The sequence below is a fragment of the Gouania willdenowi genome, chromosome 5 (genome assembly GCF_900634775.1).
Source record: "Gouania willdenowi chromosome 5, fGouWil2.1, whole genome shotgun sequence".
In the NCBI taxonomy this organism is placed as follows: Eukaryota; Metazoa; Chordata; class Actinopteri; order Blenniiformes; family Gobiesocidae; genus Gouania; species Gouania willdenowi.
The window spans coordinates 22,873,529-22,890,964 of NC_041048.1; the positions used below are offsets into that span (position 1 = coordinate 22,873,529).

Sequence of the window (17,436 nt, forward strand, 5' to 3'; positions counted from 1 at the left end):
TTTTTTCACAGGCCAGTGGTTTCCCAGAGTTACTAGCCACTCAGCATTTTCACAATGTCCTGCACTGATCCCACCGTCTTCACCCGCTTTGTCGCCATGTACCCTTTATGATCACGGGACATTTCCATCCTTCAAATCCATTTTCAGACCCACTTTTGTCCTATTTAAGGGTTGCGGGGGTCTGCCGGTGCCTATCTCCGGCTCACACAGTTTGTAGTCAGTGCTCATGGGAGTTTTATTGTCATAGTCTCACATCGGATTTCATTTATTATTTCAGATGCTGTTTGAGAAAACTACAATTATACATAATATAAAATTCAACCTGTCATAATGGCTAGTGGAAGTGGCAGTGTTACCAGCCACTGCTGAAATTCACCAGCATTTGGCAGGTTGGCTGGTGTTAATTGCAAGCCCTGGTACCGGTAATGAAAATGACATATTTTCTATTTTTGGACCATAAATTGCCAGTGCGGTCTGTTTCAATTGGAATGCAACATAATGTAAAAAAGGCTCCCTGGTGTCAGCAACCCTAACTCCATACTTTGACATCACAGCTGTTTAATTATTTAGATGAGACCTTCTTAAAATCAGACAACAAAGAAGGTTCAAGACAAGGACGGCAAGATCAAACTTGAATGTGTTTTAGGAGAATGCAACAGTGCATGTGCGATGGCTTTTTCTTAATTATTTTCTTTTTCTCTGGAGAAAATCAATTGGCCTAATGCAATGCAGTAAGTGACTCTTGCAGGGCATGCAGTGCTGTATGTATCTACTGTACAGAAGAGCAACAAAAAATCCCAGGGGGTGTGAAATGTGCAGACAAATTCACTAGTTGCCATGGTAACTACAAAGTCATCATAAGTAGTTGTCCCCACACACCCACTTACGTGTTTGTTGGCTCTAGTGTAAAAGTCTCAGATGTTTCTAAGGAAACCTACCCTTCATGATGAAATGTCAATGAGATCTCTAAATTTAGATATCCAGTCCAAGAATTATCCCATAATTTCCATTTTGCACTGATGAAAGCTCTCAGCAGCAGGTCTAGTCTCCCTTAACATGGTTTCCAGGCAGTGCTGAATAAACTAGCCCTTCTGTTGATAACTGAGCCACCAGAATGCATAAAGTTGAATGAGCAAGGCTGCTGAGATCAATGTAACACAGATCTATGAAAGCAACCTCTCTCTACACTCTCACCAACGTGAATAAATGCATGAAAAAAAACCACTTCCTCCCCTGACTTCTCTTTTCTGGCTGCATGTTTTTGCCATGAATATGTTTGTTTCTGCGGCTGAAGAAAATAAACAGAATCTTATCTACCAAAGCTTCCACTCACATCACAAATTTAACAATTACAAAAAAGAGATGCCCTCATTTTGTACCTTAGCCAGAAGCTTGGGCTTTCGGAAGAACGATGTTTTGGCTGTGAAGAAGGTGAAGTCATCGCTCTCATCGTCTAGGCTGCAGTACCCGCTGCTCATGCTGTTACTGCTGGTCATGGAGGGGGTCATCACTGTGCTGACAGTCATGGAGAGGTCTCCGGCAGCCTCTACAGAGACACTCTGATGGCTCAAGGAAGTTCCTGATTACCTTGAAAAGCTGGTTTAGACGCTGTCAGGTTCTACATGCGTCAAACAGTCCTACAGTCATCCAGAGAAAAGCAACGCTCCTCTGCTGATGCATCGACAGAGTAAAGGTTCCACTTATGGGGGGAAACCAGTGAGCATGGCTAAGATCCGGCACTTTGGGTGCTACTGGAGTGGGGACTAGGAAATACGAGAGTTGAGGGCAGACGTATCACTTCCTCCTGATGTGGGTGTGAGTGCTTACAAACACTCACAAACCGCACAGTACCTGCACCTATCCCTACAGGCGTATGACTACTTGACACACAGACCGGTAGTCGGCAGTGCCATGGAGTCAGTTTACAGCTTTTGTCTCAGGTTACCCTGCTCACATTAGAGCACCTGCAAACAAACACTGATGAAGACAACACCACATTTGAAAAATCGTCAAAGGGAGACCAATTGTCCAAGTTCTACCAGCAGAAGATGCTGGGTTCTGCAGTGGGCTTGTACGTCCATCTGAGCAGTCCAGGTAACCAGCGGTTAGATTTACTGGCTGCAGCAAGATGATATAAACGGATCGGGTTCAGGCTCCTGTTTCTTATTCCGTTGTTGCTGTGGCAATCCTAGCAGAGATGAATTCCTCCCACTCTGCCTCTCTCTCTTCTCCTTTCCTCCTGAGCTCACTCACTTGCAACCTTGCTCAACCATCTGTGGTTGAGTCTATTAGCCCTCCCCCTTCCTCTCTCTCTCTCTCTCTTCCTCTCACACACACTCCTTCTCGTGCTCTCCCTGCAACAGCTGCACCATGCGATGCAGCGCACAACCACTTCCTCCCACACAAGACGACAAGCTGAGATGGAAAGACAACAAACAGAATAAAACATGTTGACGACGACTGAGCAATTACTTCCTGCATCACGCATGTCATGACAGGAAACAAGAGAGTATAGCCAAGATGGCTTTGCATTAGCATTAATGATTTGTTAGACCAAGACTGATGCCTTTCAGCCCAGAGATAACAGTGACCTCTCGTCTTACTTACACTGACCTCACAGGCTGCCCTCAGAATCAGGAAATGAGCCCAAGTCATTAAAGAGCAACTATTGTCCCTGTCAGTAAGATTCACAGTGTACATCCATCTAATCTAACAGCTGCTTTTGTGTGATTAAAATGTGTTTTCTAGAGCTACACATCAAAGCATGTTTCCTATAGTACAGATGTTCCCAACCGTTTTCTGGGCTCCCAACCTATTTGATATCGCAAATGTCCGGCAACCACAGTGACATATTTTTTTTCTAGAATTCGTTTTTTTTAATCATGTTTATTAAAAAGTGTGTTACAAATACAGAGTAGCCAGGATTAGTGTGCTACCTCAGATATTTTCATACTGCATTTTAATTGAACCAGATTTATATCTGACAAAGTTCAAGTATAGGATACAGTTATTTGAAATTTATTGTGTGTGATGTGTATTCCAAAAACAATAATAACAATAATAATAATAATAATAATACTAACAATAATAATAATAATAATAACAATAATAATAATAATTATTATTATTAATAATAATAATAATAAATTAAAATTAATTCTGATCCATTTTTTGTTTTTTTTACACCAATTACTAGACATTCCAGGCAACACCATTTCAATTCCAGACCATCCCACATGGGGTCCTAACCCCGAGGTTGAAAAACACTGCTAAAGTAGGACTGCTGCATGCACTACTACTACAGTATGTCACTCTTTCATCTATTCACTATAGGAGCAGGCAGCAAGCAGGGGGTATGATGTCACACACATGCATCCACTCACATGGATGCACGCTGAACGACATTCCTACTGGCTGTAAGTCTATGAAACGCGGTCAGTGTGCCCATAGGGCTCATGTGACTGCTGAAGCATTGCCACAGGTTATTGGCTAAAAGGGGATCAATTTTTGCTGATGCACTCACAATTTGGACTCAACATTAACGGGGAAGCAGTTGACAAATGCAAACAAACACGCAGCTATTAAACGGCAAAGTGAAAATGGGTGCGCAGGGAAATAAACCTTTATCACTCTTCTCCAGGGTGCTGCTGATCTTCTGTGTGTATGTTATTGGCTCCCGCTCTCACAAAGCAGAGCACTATACTTGGCTCACTTAGAAATGAGGCCTTCTTTATCGCATGTAGTGTGTTCATGTGTTCATGTGGACAGCTCATTTGCGTGGGTGACTGCAGCTGGGAGGCCAGAGCAGAAAACAGACGCTTTCTAAATCAGGCTCTTTCATGCATCCATGTGCTTGCACAAAGGGTAAGTGAGGCACGGTTTTTGAGGATGATTTTGGTGTAATTACTGCATCTCGTGATGAGCGTTGCATAATTATGTGGTATTTCCTGTTTATTTAAAATTCCAAATTACTGACCTTTATAACAAAATGTCAAAGAATAACGACTGAGATTTTCATTCATTCTCCTTGTTTTGACCAAAGCAAGGTATCTACCTACATCTCCTATCTTTCTCATCTTCAATAGAAACACCAATTATCATTATGTTTTCTTTACCAATCAATCTTTTTCTGCAGCCTTTCTCTTTTCATTTTGCTTGGTAGGTCCAGCTGCAACATCCTTTGTTCAGTATATTTAATATTTTTTCTCTGCACATGTCCAAACAATTGCAATCTATCTAATTTGATCAAATGTTCTACTTTCTCCATCTCAGAATAATAATTGCAACCATCATGACACTAATTTTGTTAAGATGCACAACTCTGTTTTGGTGATATTCCACAAAACACAAAGGCCTTTATATTACTCACTGCCAATGATGTAATCTAGAGTAACAAATCCTTCCAAATAATGAAAATTGAGCTCCTAATCACATTGACTGCTTATAAATTTGTTTGCTGATAGAGGGGTTGCACTCAGGAGGCATTTAAGCTTAATACTGTTACAGGTTTTTCATTTCAATTTAATCTGTAGAGTAAATCAACAACCATTTGCGCTATGCCACAAAAACACAGAAGAGGAAAAGCAGCAGATGGTGACACTAACAGTGGAGAGAAATTGCCAATTTTTCCTGATCAAAAGTTACAGATCTACAAAGTACGGGCTGCCTTCATATTATTTCAAACTATGCACCGACAGTCTCATGTAACAGGACTTTGGGAAGTTAAATAGCCCGTAAAGTCATACATTTGGAAAAGCCGAGGAAAAGAAAATTAAACGGAAATGGGTGAAGCAGACATGACGAAAAAATTAGTTTGATCCTCTAAAAAAAATGTAACTGTTAACTTAAAGGTCCAATGTCATGCTATTTTTCACCCATCTCCATTTGTTCTAAGAACCCCAAAAACATAGTATTTGAGGTTTATTTTTCCAAACTCACCTGTTTTCCAGAGTTTTAGCCTCTGAAAAGTCACTTTCTGAGCAACTCCACACAAACAGGCTGATTTGTGGCCTACTTATGCATATTCACGAGTGGGCATGTCTATAGACGGGACACTGACTTCCTCTTCCCCGCACGGTAACGTAGGGCCAGAGGACGGCCCACCCTCCTTCCACCCACTCCGTAGCCGAGCTCATGCTGCTTTATAAACACGAGACAGAGCGTGGGGGAGGGGCGGTCGCCGGTACATACATAGACTGTAGAAAATACATACATAGCACCTTCGTGGGCGTGTTTGTTTACATGTCAATCACGGCAGAGAGCTTCCTGGTGCCGGGTTAAATTCGTCATCAAAGTGGGAACGCGTCGTCAAATTGGAGCGAGGTGTTTTGGCTCGCCCTGCAGTAAGAAAGGAGCAAATCACCCTCTAACTAACGATTGAGGGAATCAGTGAAAAAAACACTTTGGGCATGTGTATGAAGCCCAAATAGCCCTTTTATTATGTTTAAAGCACAGAAAAGTCCATTTAGCATAACATGGGCCCTTTAATTCTGATAGTACAATACACCTTTAGAGGTCTAGTTGATTCCATGCCTCCATTCCCAGGTATCATCTATCAACACACTTTACTTCATAAAACGGTAAGAATCACGACAAAGTAAAAGCTAATACCAACAGCCACAGGACACACACACACACACTACAAAACTACATGCATTGGATGAATAACTACACTGGGTTAATGGGTGTGTATTAGTCTGTCATTATATGTTATCTCTGTGACAGACTGTGATCTGTGATAGGCAGCAGCAGTCCCCTGAAACCCTGTCCAGATTAAACGAATGCCTCTCATTAACAACACAAACCTAAGTAAGTTTGTATCATATGTTTGATCAATCACATTCAGTCCTGAGAACTTTCTGTCACCAAAATGAACTAAATGCATGAATAAATGTCTGAGTGAACAGCATGTTAACGGTGGGAGGCTGTTATGAAAATGTGTAGGCATTAAGGGGTGCTGAAAAGTCCTGACTCATGCACACCTCTGCTACTCATGCCCACTCAAAGAAGCTCACACACGAGACAGAAGAAGTTTTCACAGTGCATCCGGAAAGTATTCGTAATGATTCATTTTTTTCCGCATGTCTCTACAGCTCAATAGAAGTCGCCTGTGGTAAATTTAGTAGATTTGACATGATTCGGATATTCACACAGCTGTCTAAATAAGGTCCCAGAGTTGACAGTTTATATCAAAGCACAAATCAAGCATGAAGTCTAGGGAATTGTGTGTAGACTTCCAAAAGAGCTTGGAGACACAAACCTAGGTATGGGTACAGAGAAAGTCCTGCTGCTGTGAATGTACCAATGAGCACAGTGGCCTCCTTCATCTGTAAATGAAACCACCAGGACTCATCTTAAAGTAAGCCAGCCATTTGACGGAGGTGACCAAGAACCCAATAGTCACTCTGTCAGAACTCCAGAGTTTTTTTGTGGAGAGAGAAGAACCTTACAGAAGAACCATTATATCTACAGCAAGCACTAATCAGGTGTATATGGTAGAGTCAACCTGGAATTTTCAAAAAAGTATCTAAAGGACTGGCAGACCATGAGAAATGAAATTTCTAATGTCTGATGAGACAAAAGATTGATGTCTTTGGCATGAACGCCAAGCATTATGTTTGGAAGAATACAACGCATCGTAAAATTCAACAGGCAAATACCATTCCTACAGTGAAGCATGGTAGTGGCAGCATCATGTTTTGGGGATGTTTTTCAGTAGCAGGAACTGGGAGACTCGTCATGATGAAGAGAAAGATGAATGCAGTAATGTACAGGACATTCTGACTAAAAACCTGCTTCAGAGCACTCTGACCTCAGTCTGGACTGATGGTTTGTCTTTCTGGTTCAGCAGGAAGATCCTCAGCACGCAGCCAAGATATCTAAGGAATAGCTTTAGGACAATGCTGAGAAAGTGCTTGAGTGACCTAGTCAGAGTCCAGACTTGAATTGTCAAACTGTGCACACCAACCCTTCTAACCAGATGGAGCTTGACAGGTGTTGTACATAAAAATGGATCACTACAAATGCTGATAATGTTTATATAGATGTAATTTCATAACTTTTTATCCTCAGTCAAGGAGGTCATATTTTCAACGCTGTTCAAGCTAATGCCATGGAAGATCCCATAAAATTTTGGATGGGATCTGGATAAACATACTGATTTTGAAACAGTTTAAAAAAAAAAAAAAAAAAAATCACCATCTCTCATCATTGACAAAATTTCAAAAATTCCTATCTCAGTTCGTAATGAATAATAATAATAATAAATATTACTCAGTTATGTCGGGTCGGTTCATCATTTACCACGTTCCATCCGCATTGGATCCGTATTGCACATTTATCCCAATTTTTCCAAACAGAAAAGGGGGTGCCTATACATTTGGACCTACTGTATCCTTATTATAGATAGGGGATAAACATTTCTTACAAGCCTTTAAAGTGAATCTGATCATGGTACCATGATCAGATTCACTGATCCAGATAAAAGCCAATATCTGGCAAAAATAATATGTGGCGCTTGGTGGAGGTTTGTATACTCTGGGGCAGATTCACAAAGATCTGAAATAAAGGGTGGTAAACCAGGTGCATCCCTATTTCCTTTGGTGGCGCGGTTTCCTCACCTGCTGTGGGGAATTCACTAACATTGCGCCACTAGCAGGTGCGCGTATAGACGTGGTTGAGACTGCCCTATTTACATGAACATGTTGCTCGTTCAATGTGGAGAGGTGAGTGCACAGAACACAGAATGACAAGTTCAATTGGTGGCTGGTGTATTTCTCTATCTGCTGCACAAACATTTATTAATGTAGAAAAAAACTAAACAAAAAACAAAAAAAACAACTTTAAAAGCTAACCTAAAACCTATATTTCCCCCCCTAATTTAATGTGGGTGCTCCGCTAGGTCCTGTAACTTTGCTTTTAAAACAGACGAATTTGGACAAAAAATGTCCGATTAATCTGTTGATGCCATTGATCTGAGTAAATGCAGCAACAGAATCTGTCAATCACTCTGCACCTTTTGAAGATGATCTACTGAGCATCATCCAGCAGGTCTGAGCTCCTGAGTAGTCATGCACACTCTCACTTGTGAATATTGTGCCATCGCTGCGTAAATTACGCATTCTGCTCAGCTGAGTTTTACAGTCATGGGGAGAAAGAGACAGAAGCTATTTAGAGCTGTGCGTCTGGAGTGACATCCATGGATCTACACTGACAGCATCCTCTTTGCATCGCAGCCACTAGACTACATCAGAGGGAAAAGGATTGTGGGCGCATTGTGATGCGCTGAAGATGCGCGGTCCTGATTTTTCTGGGGTTTGTACCCCTTATTAGTGCGTAGAGACGTTTGCACACGTTTTAATACCCTTAAACCTTTAGTAAATTTCCCCCTCTGAGTGCTCTTGTTTGTAATAAATTTGCTAAAAGTTCTTCTCATTGTCATTATGAGGTGTTGTCTGTAGAATTTTGAAGGACAAATTTTAATTTTGGAATAAAAACTGTAACATACTTTAAAATTTGGATACTGTATTTCTTTACCTTTTTCTCTGGCTGTGCAGAGGAGTGGTGGCCTCTGGAAGTTGGTCCTGGTTCTGTGTCTTTCAGGTTGCAGTCCAGCTGGACCTTTCTCTCACACTCCAGATGACAAGTGTAGCTGCAGTCTGATGAAGAAATACATCATCAGTCAGGGACATAATGATACACTGAAATAAATCAGAACTGACATCACAGTGTGGGAGATTTGTCAATGGTTAGTCATCTAAGGATGTATGAATGGAAAACCAAAATAAAAAGACCCTATTCCTGCATAACATGATCCCTAGGTGTGAGAAGTTAGCTCCATCTAGTGGTCTATGATAGACTCACACTTACAGCATTTTAAATGAATCAATCTGTTTATCATTATTATACTAAAAGTAACAAACTGTTGTATACACCAGACCTGTTGCACCACTTAAAATTAACTAATAATACTGGACTTGCGCAGACCAAACATGGCATAAAAGATAACTATTTCACACAAATTCAGTGAAGCTTGAAAGAAGGGCAGACTCAACATTCTAGGTCAACAAATACAGTATTTCCATAAACTCCCTTCAAGCTTAGCTGCTTCAATCAAAACTTCCCAAAAATAAACTTTGTGGTTCCTTCATCTTTAGCTCTTTCCACATTCTGTCCTCCTTCTTGTGTATTTCGACCTTTGTTGTGGTCACAGACTTTTCCACAAAGAAGCACAGCCTCAGATTTCACTTCTCCCACATATACAAAAAAACAAACAAACAAATACTGGGATGTTCTGGAGAAACAGAATCAGACCAGCTTTAAGTCAATTAAACTCGGTTTGTAGCCCTAAATGAATAAAATATTCTTGGTTTTAACGCAAACAATTAGGCACTTTGTAGTAAAAATTACTTTTAGGAGTAATAAATAAAACAAGTGCACATTTGTTTGCAAAAAAAAAGAATAATTTTTTGAACAATTTTAAATCCATTGGGACAGCCATTACACTAATGTCCGGTATCCATATACTGTACATGTAAAGTATGTTTGTTATATTGGTCCCCATAGTTCTACACTTTTATAATGATACAGCATCAACAATAGTCACAACAGATTGTTAACAGAGTGTGTAAAAAAAATCACCCTTATTGAAAAAGGTCTGTTGAATATTCAATAAAAATGCAATAAAATGTGCAATCACATATTCTAGAACAGTAAGTTCTTTGAGTGCAAAGAAAAAACACATTTTATTTTTCATGCTCAGTGTTCAACAAGGCGTTTCTCGCTCCTTCTGCCATGATGTCATCCCCCCAGGGGGAGCATAACTGTGTTGACTATGAGAGGGACATCTACATCCCTCCCACTAAAGGCAGGCATGCACTGTGCAATTTTTGGCCCATTTTGAGCCTATTTTTGACTCGTGCTTCTATTTTTGGGATTGGGCCGAGTTTCGGCTAAATCGTGTGACGTCCATCATCATATTATACATGGGGTCACAAGAAGCGGCTAACACCTCACGACCAGCTCCTGATCAGCAATCGTATGGTCGTAAGGAAATCAAACCGAACCGGCTTACCTTGACTCTCACACTGTGCATTCGCGAACACTGTAGGACCCCTATATAAGTGATGGACCGTACTGCCCACGTCTGCCCAGCCAGCTCCTGGTCCATCACATCGCCGCCTTTTTTTTTTTTTAAAGCTCTATTTGCTGAGATTTGCGAGGGTCTCTCTACTTCCGGCTTCTTCTTCTGTTTTAATGACGATACTTCAGAGTTCTTCTTCTTCTTCTAATTTGTACGTTGCATTTCTGGAAACAAGGCCCCGACGTGTCGTGTATGGACGTACAGTTTGAGCAGTCAGATTGTGTCAAGAGTATCGGTCCGTATAGTGTGAGAACATGAATCGTGAGTTGCGCATATTCGGGCTCTGCAATTGAGTCGCGCAATTTGAGCTGGAGCTGAGAACAACAATTGAAAAAATCGCACAGTGTATCCCAGCCTTAAGGATCAGCATTGTTACTATGGCAACATGGTGACCAAACATAACAGCTAAACTTTAAAAAGTCAGTGTTGGGATGTTTTGTTTTAGTTTTGATTAGCCTTTAGATTTACAGTAGATGAAACTTACTTTACTGTATGTTTTCTTCTTTACAGCTCAGTCAGTGAGACAGAGACAGACGAACTGAAGAAAGGACACCAGGACAGTCCATTCAAAATGATTAATGTCTTATTATTTTAGTGTTGAGTGGGCAGAGGTGTGTCTATGTGATGGAAACCATTTGGCAGAGTTTAAGTAAGAAAGGAAAGGCTGTGACGTCTGACTGACATCAGGGATGCGCCCAGGAAAGTCAAGAGTTGAGATAACAAGGCTCTAAAGTGACATTTTGGAGATCGCCACGGAGAAAGACAAAGAGGAAGCAGACAAGGGAAAGTAAAAGAAAAACTCCTTTCCTGTCCATGCTTTTCTTCCTAAACTCCCTCTCTCCTCTTTCTGCCTTTATCCGTCTATCTTTCCCTCTCGTCTTAACCAGTGGACACGACTTCACTGCTCTTCAGTGCCAGACTGAACTTTAAGAACAACCCACCCTCGTCCATGATAGGTAATCATACAACTGTCTGTAGCTGTGAGGGCATTAGGGAGCACCTCTCCAGCTTTTCCTGTTTGACACTTTCACATGATACAAACTGACGTCAGCATTTCACGGTTCATCTGAGATACAGATTATTCCCACACAGATAAGATACACTGCCTCTGAAACACACAATAACAAACATGAGGAAACAGACTTCTCAGCATTTCGTTTTTATATTCACAGAAGCCTTGAGTTCCCTAAACTTGATCTCTTAAGCCAAATGTTTCATATTATACACACATTCTTGAGCTTTACAATATTATCTTGTTTAATTATTTATATATAATATATATAATTATATATTTATTTTATTTATTGATAAACCAAGCGTTTGCTCAATTTACTCAGACAAAAAATAAATAAATAATAATTATATATATATATATATATATATATATATATATTCATTCTTCTGCTTTGAAGATTATGGCAGTGTGGTGCTGAGGTCCACCAGATTTTTATGTTCTCCTCCAAAGTATTTACAACTGCACTACATAAATGTTTAATGCCTAATACAATAGGACCTAAAAATGTATCATTCTCAATCACAAAACTAATGCTAAAAATAAATCTATTAAAATGACCAACTTACAAATGACTCCTGTGTGCATTTTAAAATATCTGTATACGATTTATAAACAATCAAACTACCTAATTGCCATATATCCCTTTAAACTGCACTAGATAAAGATTTTTTTCCCTTTAATAATTCATAAACCTTTCCATTCCAACTCTGCAAACCACTGATATACTGTAAATCTATCAAAGTAACCACAGGGCTTGCAAACAATTCACTGTCAAATGAACTCTTGTTCAATTGTATGAAACTGTGCATAATCGTGTGTGGCAATTCATCAAAAAACAAATATTATAATTATTACTTAATAATAATACATAACAATATAATTATTATTCATTTAAGAAGAAGGCTGAAGGCTTTACACCAATGGAAACCTAAAGGTGCTGAAAAAAACAAGTTAATTTCTTTACATAACAAATGTAATGTAATGTGGCATTAGTTGTTTTAAAAATATACCCTTCTTTTTAGATTAAAGAAGAATCATGCACAGCATACATTACACGTATATGATGAATATAAACATCCAAACACCGCACCAAAAGTAAGCACAAGAAAATGGTAGTACGACAGGACCAATGTGTGATTTATGAAACATTCATATTTGACCAATCCCAGCATACCAATGATCGCATGTTGATAAATGCAGCGGCTGAATTCGATCGTCATTAACTTGCAATGCCCTCCTGTTTCCGATGCCCCGCCCACTGAGGTCAAACAAGAAAAGAAGCTTTTCCAAGATGAAAATCGGTATCCTCAGATCTGAGGTGGAGCAAAAGAAAGATGTGCTTTTTGACAGTGTGAAAATGTGAATTAAAGAAGGGCATTTAAAGGCTTTGTGGAAGAGGATCAGCTACTGAGCAGGTGACGTCTGCCCCCCTGTGTGCGCTGAGAACAACGACACAACAGAGATCCTGGAGACACACACGGATATGACGTTTATATCGGCCTCAGTCCGCACGCTTTGGGCAAAAAATATCACATTAACAGAAATGTTAATGTCAACTTTGTAAAAGTTGAAGGATCTATTTACATATACTGTAAAAGCATGAATGAGGTTCTATTTCCTCCGTATAGCCTCCAGTGAAGTGCTGTACGTAGGACCTCATCTCCCAGACAGAGTTTATTAAAGGGAAACCAAAAAAGTGGCATCAGTAATAACATTGGCTTTTTTTTAAATATATTTCATTTTGTTTCGTTCGTTTAGATCAGTTTAGATCTGTTCTGAATGTGTGTCTACTTATGCTCCAATTGTTTAATCATTTGTTTTTATTCTCAGTCCGATTTGGCTGTGCTGAACCACTAATCCACACACTCAGATTTGCGTACAAGAGCTCAGACCTGATGTGAGATCTGATCGTAATGTACGCTCACGTCAAAATTGAAAAACACCGAAGCTTGCGTGAATATGGTCGAGCGCTTTGTATGCTCAGATCTGAACGTACGAACGGTTGATAAATGAGGGCCACTGTGTGTAGATGAACCAGCACTGAGGTTGAGTTATAAACACTCAGCAGTATTTTCTTTCTGCCCAGAGTCATTATGTCTATAACCTCTGTGTGTTGTTTCAACATGGTGAAGGGTTCTGGTGTTATGTGCACTCGCAGCGGTCCTGTCTTCTCTACACACGGCCCCATCAATCCAGTCGGACTGCTTTTCTGTGATGGTGACGCACACACATGCAGACAGAAAAGAGAATAAAGCTCCCTCAGGAACCCACAGGAAAGAGATGAGATGCTCAGTATGTATTGATGGCTGTATATGTGATGGCTGGGTTGGCTTTCACTGCTGCATTTGGATTAATTGCATTGTGTTCAATTAAGATATATTTTCAAATTGCTCTCCTGGTCTCTACTTAAATCATCACAATGGAGTTCAAACTGACTACAGACTGGGGATGGGTGATGGAGAATGTGGGCGTGGGAATAACAGGGGACGCAGATTAGCCGTGTGTCCCAGGTCATGGGGGACGTCTGTTTAGGAACAGATAGACATATTAGGGAGACTGGGGATTATATTAACCCCATGTCTGGCTGAGAAACGAGGGCACAGAGGTAGGTGGCTATAATGTGGGGGTGTGGATATTAGCACAGTCACTAATGAACCTAAATGGGGTTCTGCGGGTTTCCACAGGATTTTAGGGGAGCTTTGGCTTGTCTGATCCCATCATAACTGAACTGCCCCCCCCACCCCACTGCAACGTTGGGCTTTTACACACAGACACACCATGTGGCACACACTCCTCTTTTTATCCACATCCTTTCTGTATCTTCCTCATTAACAAATACACAAATATAATTCATGTCCTGCTCCACCAGAAATAATCCTACAGCTAAATAAAATCTAACTCCTGCACCGTAACATCTGGGATTATATGAACAACAGAGATTTCATATTTGATACTGGCAATTTTATCCCCCTTCATAACACCCACAGTTATTTTCTTCAGGGCTTCCATCTGTGCAGCCACATATCCTCAGTGGTTTAATGAAAACAAGAGAGAAACGTAGCACAAAGTTTGTTTCTACTGCTTATTTAGTTCAGTGGGAATAATTGCTGGATGGATGGATGGATGGATGGATGGTGAATAAGGTTGGGATGATACATCGTGCCACAAGATATTGCAATATTAAAGCGTCACTAGATATATCACAGATGGTACAAGTGATATCGCGATATTGCAAAGTAAGGGGGTTTAGTTAGAGAGTGTAGCATCCTTTTCTATCTCTGTTACATCTGTCCCACACCAGTGTGTCTTTTCTACTACAGGAGACTCAAAGTCAATGCCCAAAGGTCTCAAATGCAAAATGTAAGCATGCCAATATTGTTGAAAAAAAAATCAACATGTTCATAACTTAAATCTGAGCTGTGTAGACTGTTCTAGTTTAATGTTTAAATTCAGTCAGAGATGGAAATATATTTTTTTAAGACATGGTTTTAATTTTAGACTGGGATGAATTGTCAGTCTCTCTTTTTTCCATTCTATTCTAATTAGGAAAAATTGGTCATATTTATAGTTGTTTTTTTTAATTCAGTTTTTAAGCATCATTTTTTTCTTTTTCCCCTTTCCTAAAATATTGTCCTGTATTGTTTTCGTGAGCCCCGTATTGTATATTGTCTTGTCTCGTGAACTTTAGATTTTTTTCCCACCACTAAATAATCATTTCACATTTATTTAAGACACATTCTTAGGATGTTCTGGCTTGTTCATCAACAGGAAGTGGAGTGATAGTGTCCTATAACCTAGTGCACACCTCCCATTGGTTGCATTGGTGGGGCTCAATCTAGAACAGATGGGCACTGGCGTGGGTTTAATTCTGGTTGGTCTGGTTTGCTTTGTCATCATTTTAAACATTTTGCTGACAACACATAGATCTACACTCTATATCCTCAGACGTATACCCTTTCTTCTTGAAGAAAAAATAGTAACGTTGAAAAAAGTATGGTGGTTTTCCTTCTTTCTTTCCTTTAACACAATGCTGTATTTTTTATGACTTTGAGAAATATTATACATTATGTTTACAATACAAGTTTCTTAAAAATATGTAGGCCTTGGGCTGTATAGATTATAATAGCAGTTATAAAGTGGTAATAAAGCAGTTATACCAATTACTTTCCAAACCACAAGAGAACTTCTTCTGACTTTTTTCTGCCATTTACAACATCCAGGATTACTAGAGAGTCGAAATTTTAGCTATCACTGATCAATCAACATCAATAGTCCAGCCAATTAATAATAAGAATAGAAATTTCTTACAAGCCTTTAGTGTAATGATCATGGTACCATAATCAGTATCATTGATCCAGATAACTGCCAATATCTGGCAAAGAGGGCACTGGATGCTGTTGTGTTGACAGTGTTACTAATTAAAGTTCCTTATTTTTATTTTTATTAGTATTGTTTGGCTTCTTTGTCTTGATTAATATTTTGGGTATTATAAAAATGTGTTTTTATGTTTCAGTGTACAGTATATCCTGTGTATATCACATTTCTTATTTCATATATAGGCAGATATGTCGGCTATCAACAGATGTGGCCATACCAGCCTGTCATTGCCCGATCCCGTTAGATCTCGGAAGCTAAGCAGGTCTGGGCCTGGTTAGAAGTTGGATGGGAGACCACTGAGAATTCCAGGTGCCACAGTGGGGTGGCAGTCACCCAGTGGTATCTGTCATTGTGCCCTTGGGCAAGGCACTTCACCTACATTGCCTAGTATGAATGTAGTGTGTGAGTGAGTGTTGGTGGTGGTCGGAGGGGCCGATGGCGCACTATGGCAGCCTCGCTTCCGTCAGTCTGCCCCAGGGCAGCTGTGGCTACAATAGTAGTTTACCACCACTAAGTGTGGAGTGAAAGAATAATGCCTTAATTCTGTAAAGCGACTTTGAGTGTCTATGATAAAGCACTATATAAAACTAATGCATTATTATTATTATTATATCGGTTATCGGTATCAACCCTAAAAATCTTATATTGGTCAAGCTCTGCTAGACAGATGACATACAACATCTTCTTAACATCAGATCCTGATTTTACCTTTAAAGCTTGATTTTTTTTTTCCTTAAAGGAAACTACAGTGGCTGAGAAGTGTAAAACACATATACAAATACCGCAACACATTTACAATTTTAAAAACAAATATTCATAATTACCTTTAAAAAAAAAAATACAAATAGCAAAACACTTTTTTACAATGGTTGAGGTAGATTTACAAAGGCACATTGTAATTGTAAAAGTGTTTCCATAGTTGTTAATTAGTTTTGACCTTTTGCAAAAGTGTTGCAGTAATTTGTAAATGTGTTGTAGTCATTTGTAAATGTTTTGTGGTCGTTAATGTGTTGTGTGAACTCACAACGGAAAAGGAGGGGGGATTATTTTCAAAATAAAATACTCCGTGTTCAAGGCGGATTGACAGTGACAGAGGGAAAACACCGACCTTCCAGGGCCTCCAGTGGGCCCATTTCAGACTCCATCCAAAACCATTATGTGAAATACGATTTTAAAAGTGCTCAGATCGGGCCAAACTTGGTATCAACGGAAAGGTCTGTTCTTCCCAAGTCCAAATATGTGCTTAATTTTCGGATATCCATCGGATTCAATCCATCTCAACCTTTGTAAAAAATTGTTTTGCTATTTGTACTTTTTTTTAGATAATTATGTATATTTGTTTTCAAAATTGTAAATTTGTTGTGGCATTTGTAAAAGTGTTGCAATAATTTGTAAATGTGTTGTGGTATTTGTAAATGTGTTTTGCACTTCTCAGCCACCGTAGGAAACACCTTTTAGAAATACCTATAAACCCTAAACCTGTTTGTAAGCGCGCACACACACACACGCAGTATCTGTTTCATCTGAATAAATCAATATTTCTGCCGCAGAAGGCCAGTGTTAGCCCCAGCTATATTCTGTGCTACTAAGGTTGTTTGTATCACACCCATCATCTCCTCCCCCACCCAACCCTTCTCCACCTGTGCTAAAAAAAGACACTAGTCTGTCCTCTATTCGGACACAACAAGGGAAAAATCAATGTGGGAGCAGCCTGCACTGCCACTCTTCTCATATTCCTGCTATTGATATAAAAGTCAATATGATAATTCAGTTTTGTCAAAGTTTCAAGATGAACTGAAAACATGTGTCTACTCACAGGGTCTGCCTGTCTGGGTAAAAGTAAACTGCGGCACCACCATTTAAATGTAAACTGCTTTTGTTCAGGTTACTCACACTGACACAC

The 17,436-nt window shown here is 39.7% G+C and overlaps 1 protein-coding gene and 1 pseudogene across 3 annotated transcripts in view; one reads left to right on the forward strand and one right to left on the reverse strand.

Annotated features, from left to right (window-relative positions):
• Window positions 1-17,436, reverse strand: part of rassf5 (Ras association domain family member 5) — a 48,739-nt gene that overhangs the window by 18,619 nt on the left and 12,684 nt on the right. For 2 of the 3 annotated variants that reach the window (XM_028445911.1, XM_028445912.1), the window contains exon 2: window positions 8,536-8,657. In XM_028445911.1, coding sequence (XP_028301712.1) covers window positions 8,536-8,657 — 122 coding nt within the window. Of the gene's footprint in view, window positions 1-1,379; window positions 2,239-8,535; window positions 8,658-17,436 lie in introns of those variants that run through there. The other variant, XM_028445913.1, reaches the window with a different exon arrangement.
• Window positions 15,737-15,854, forward strand: LOC114464124 (uncharacterized; annotated as a pseudogene).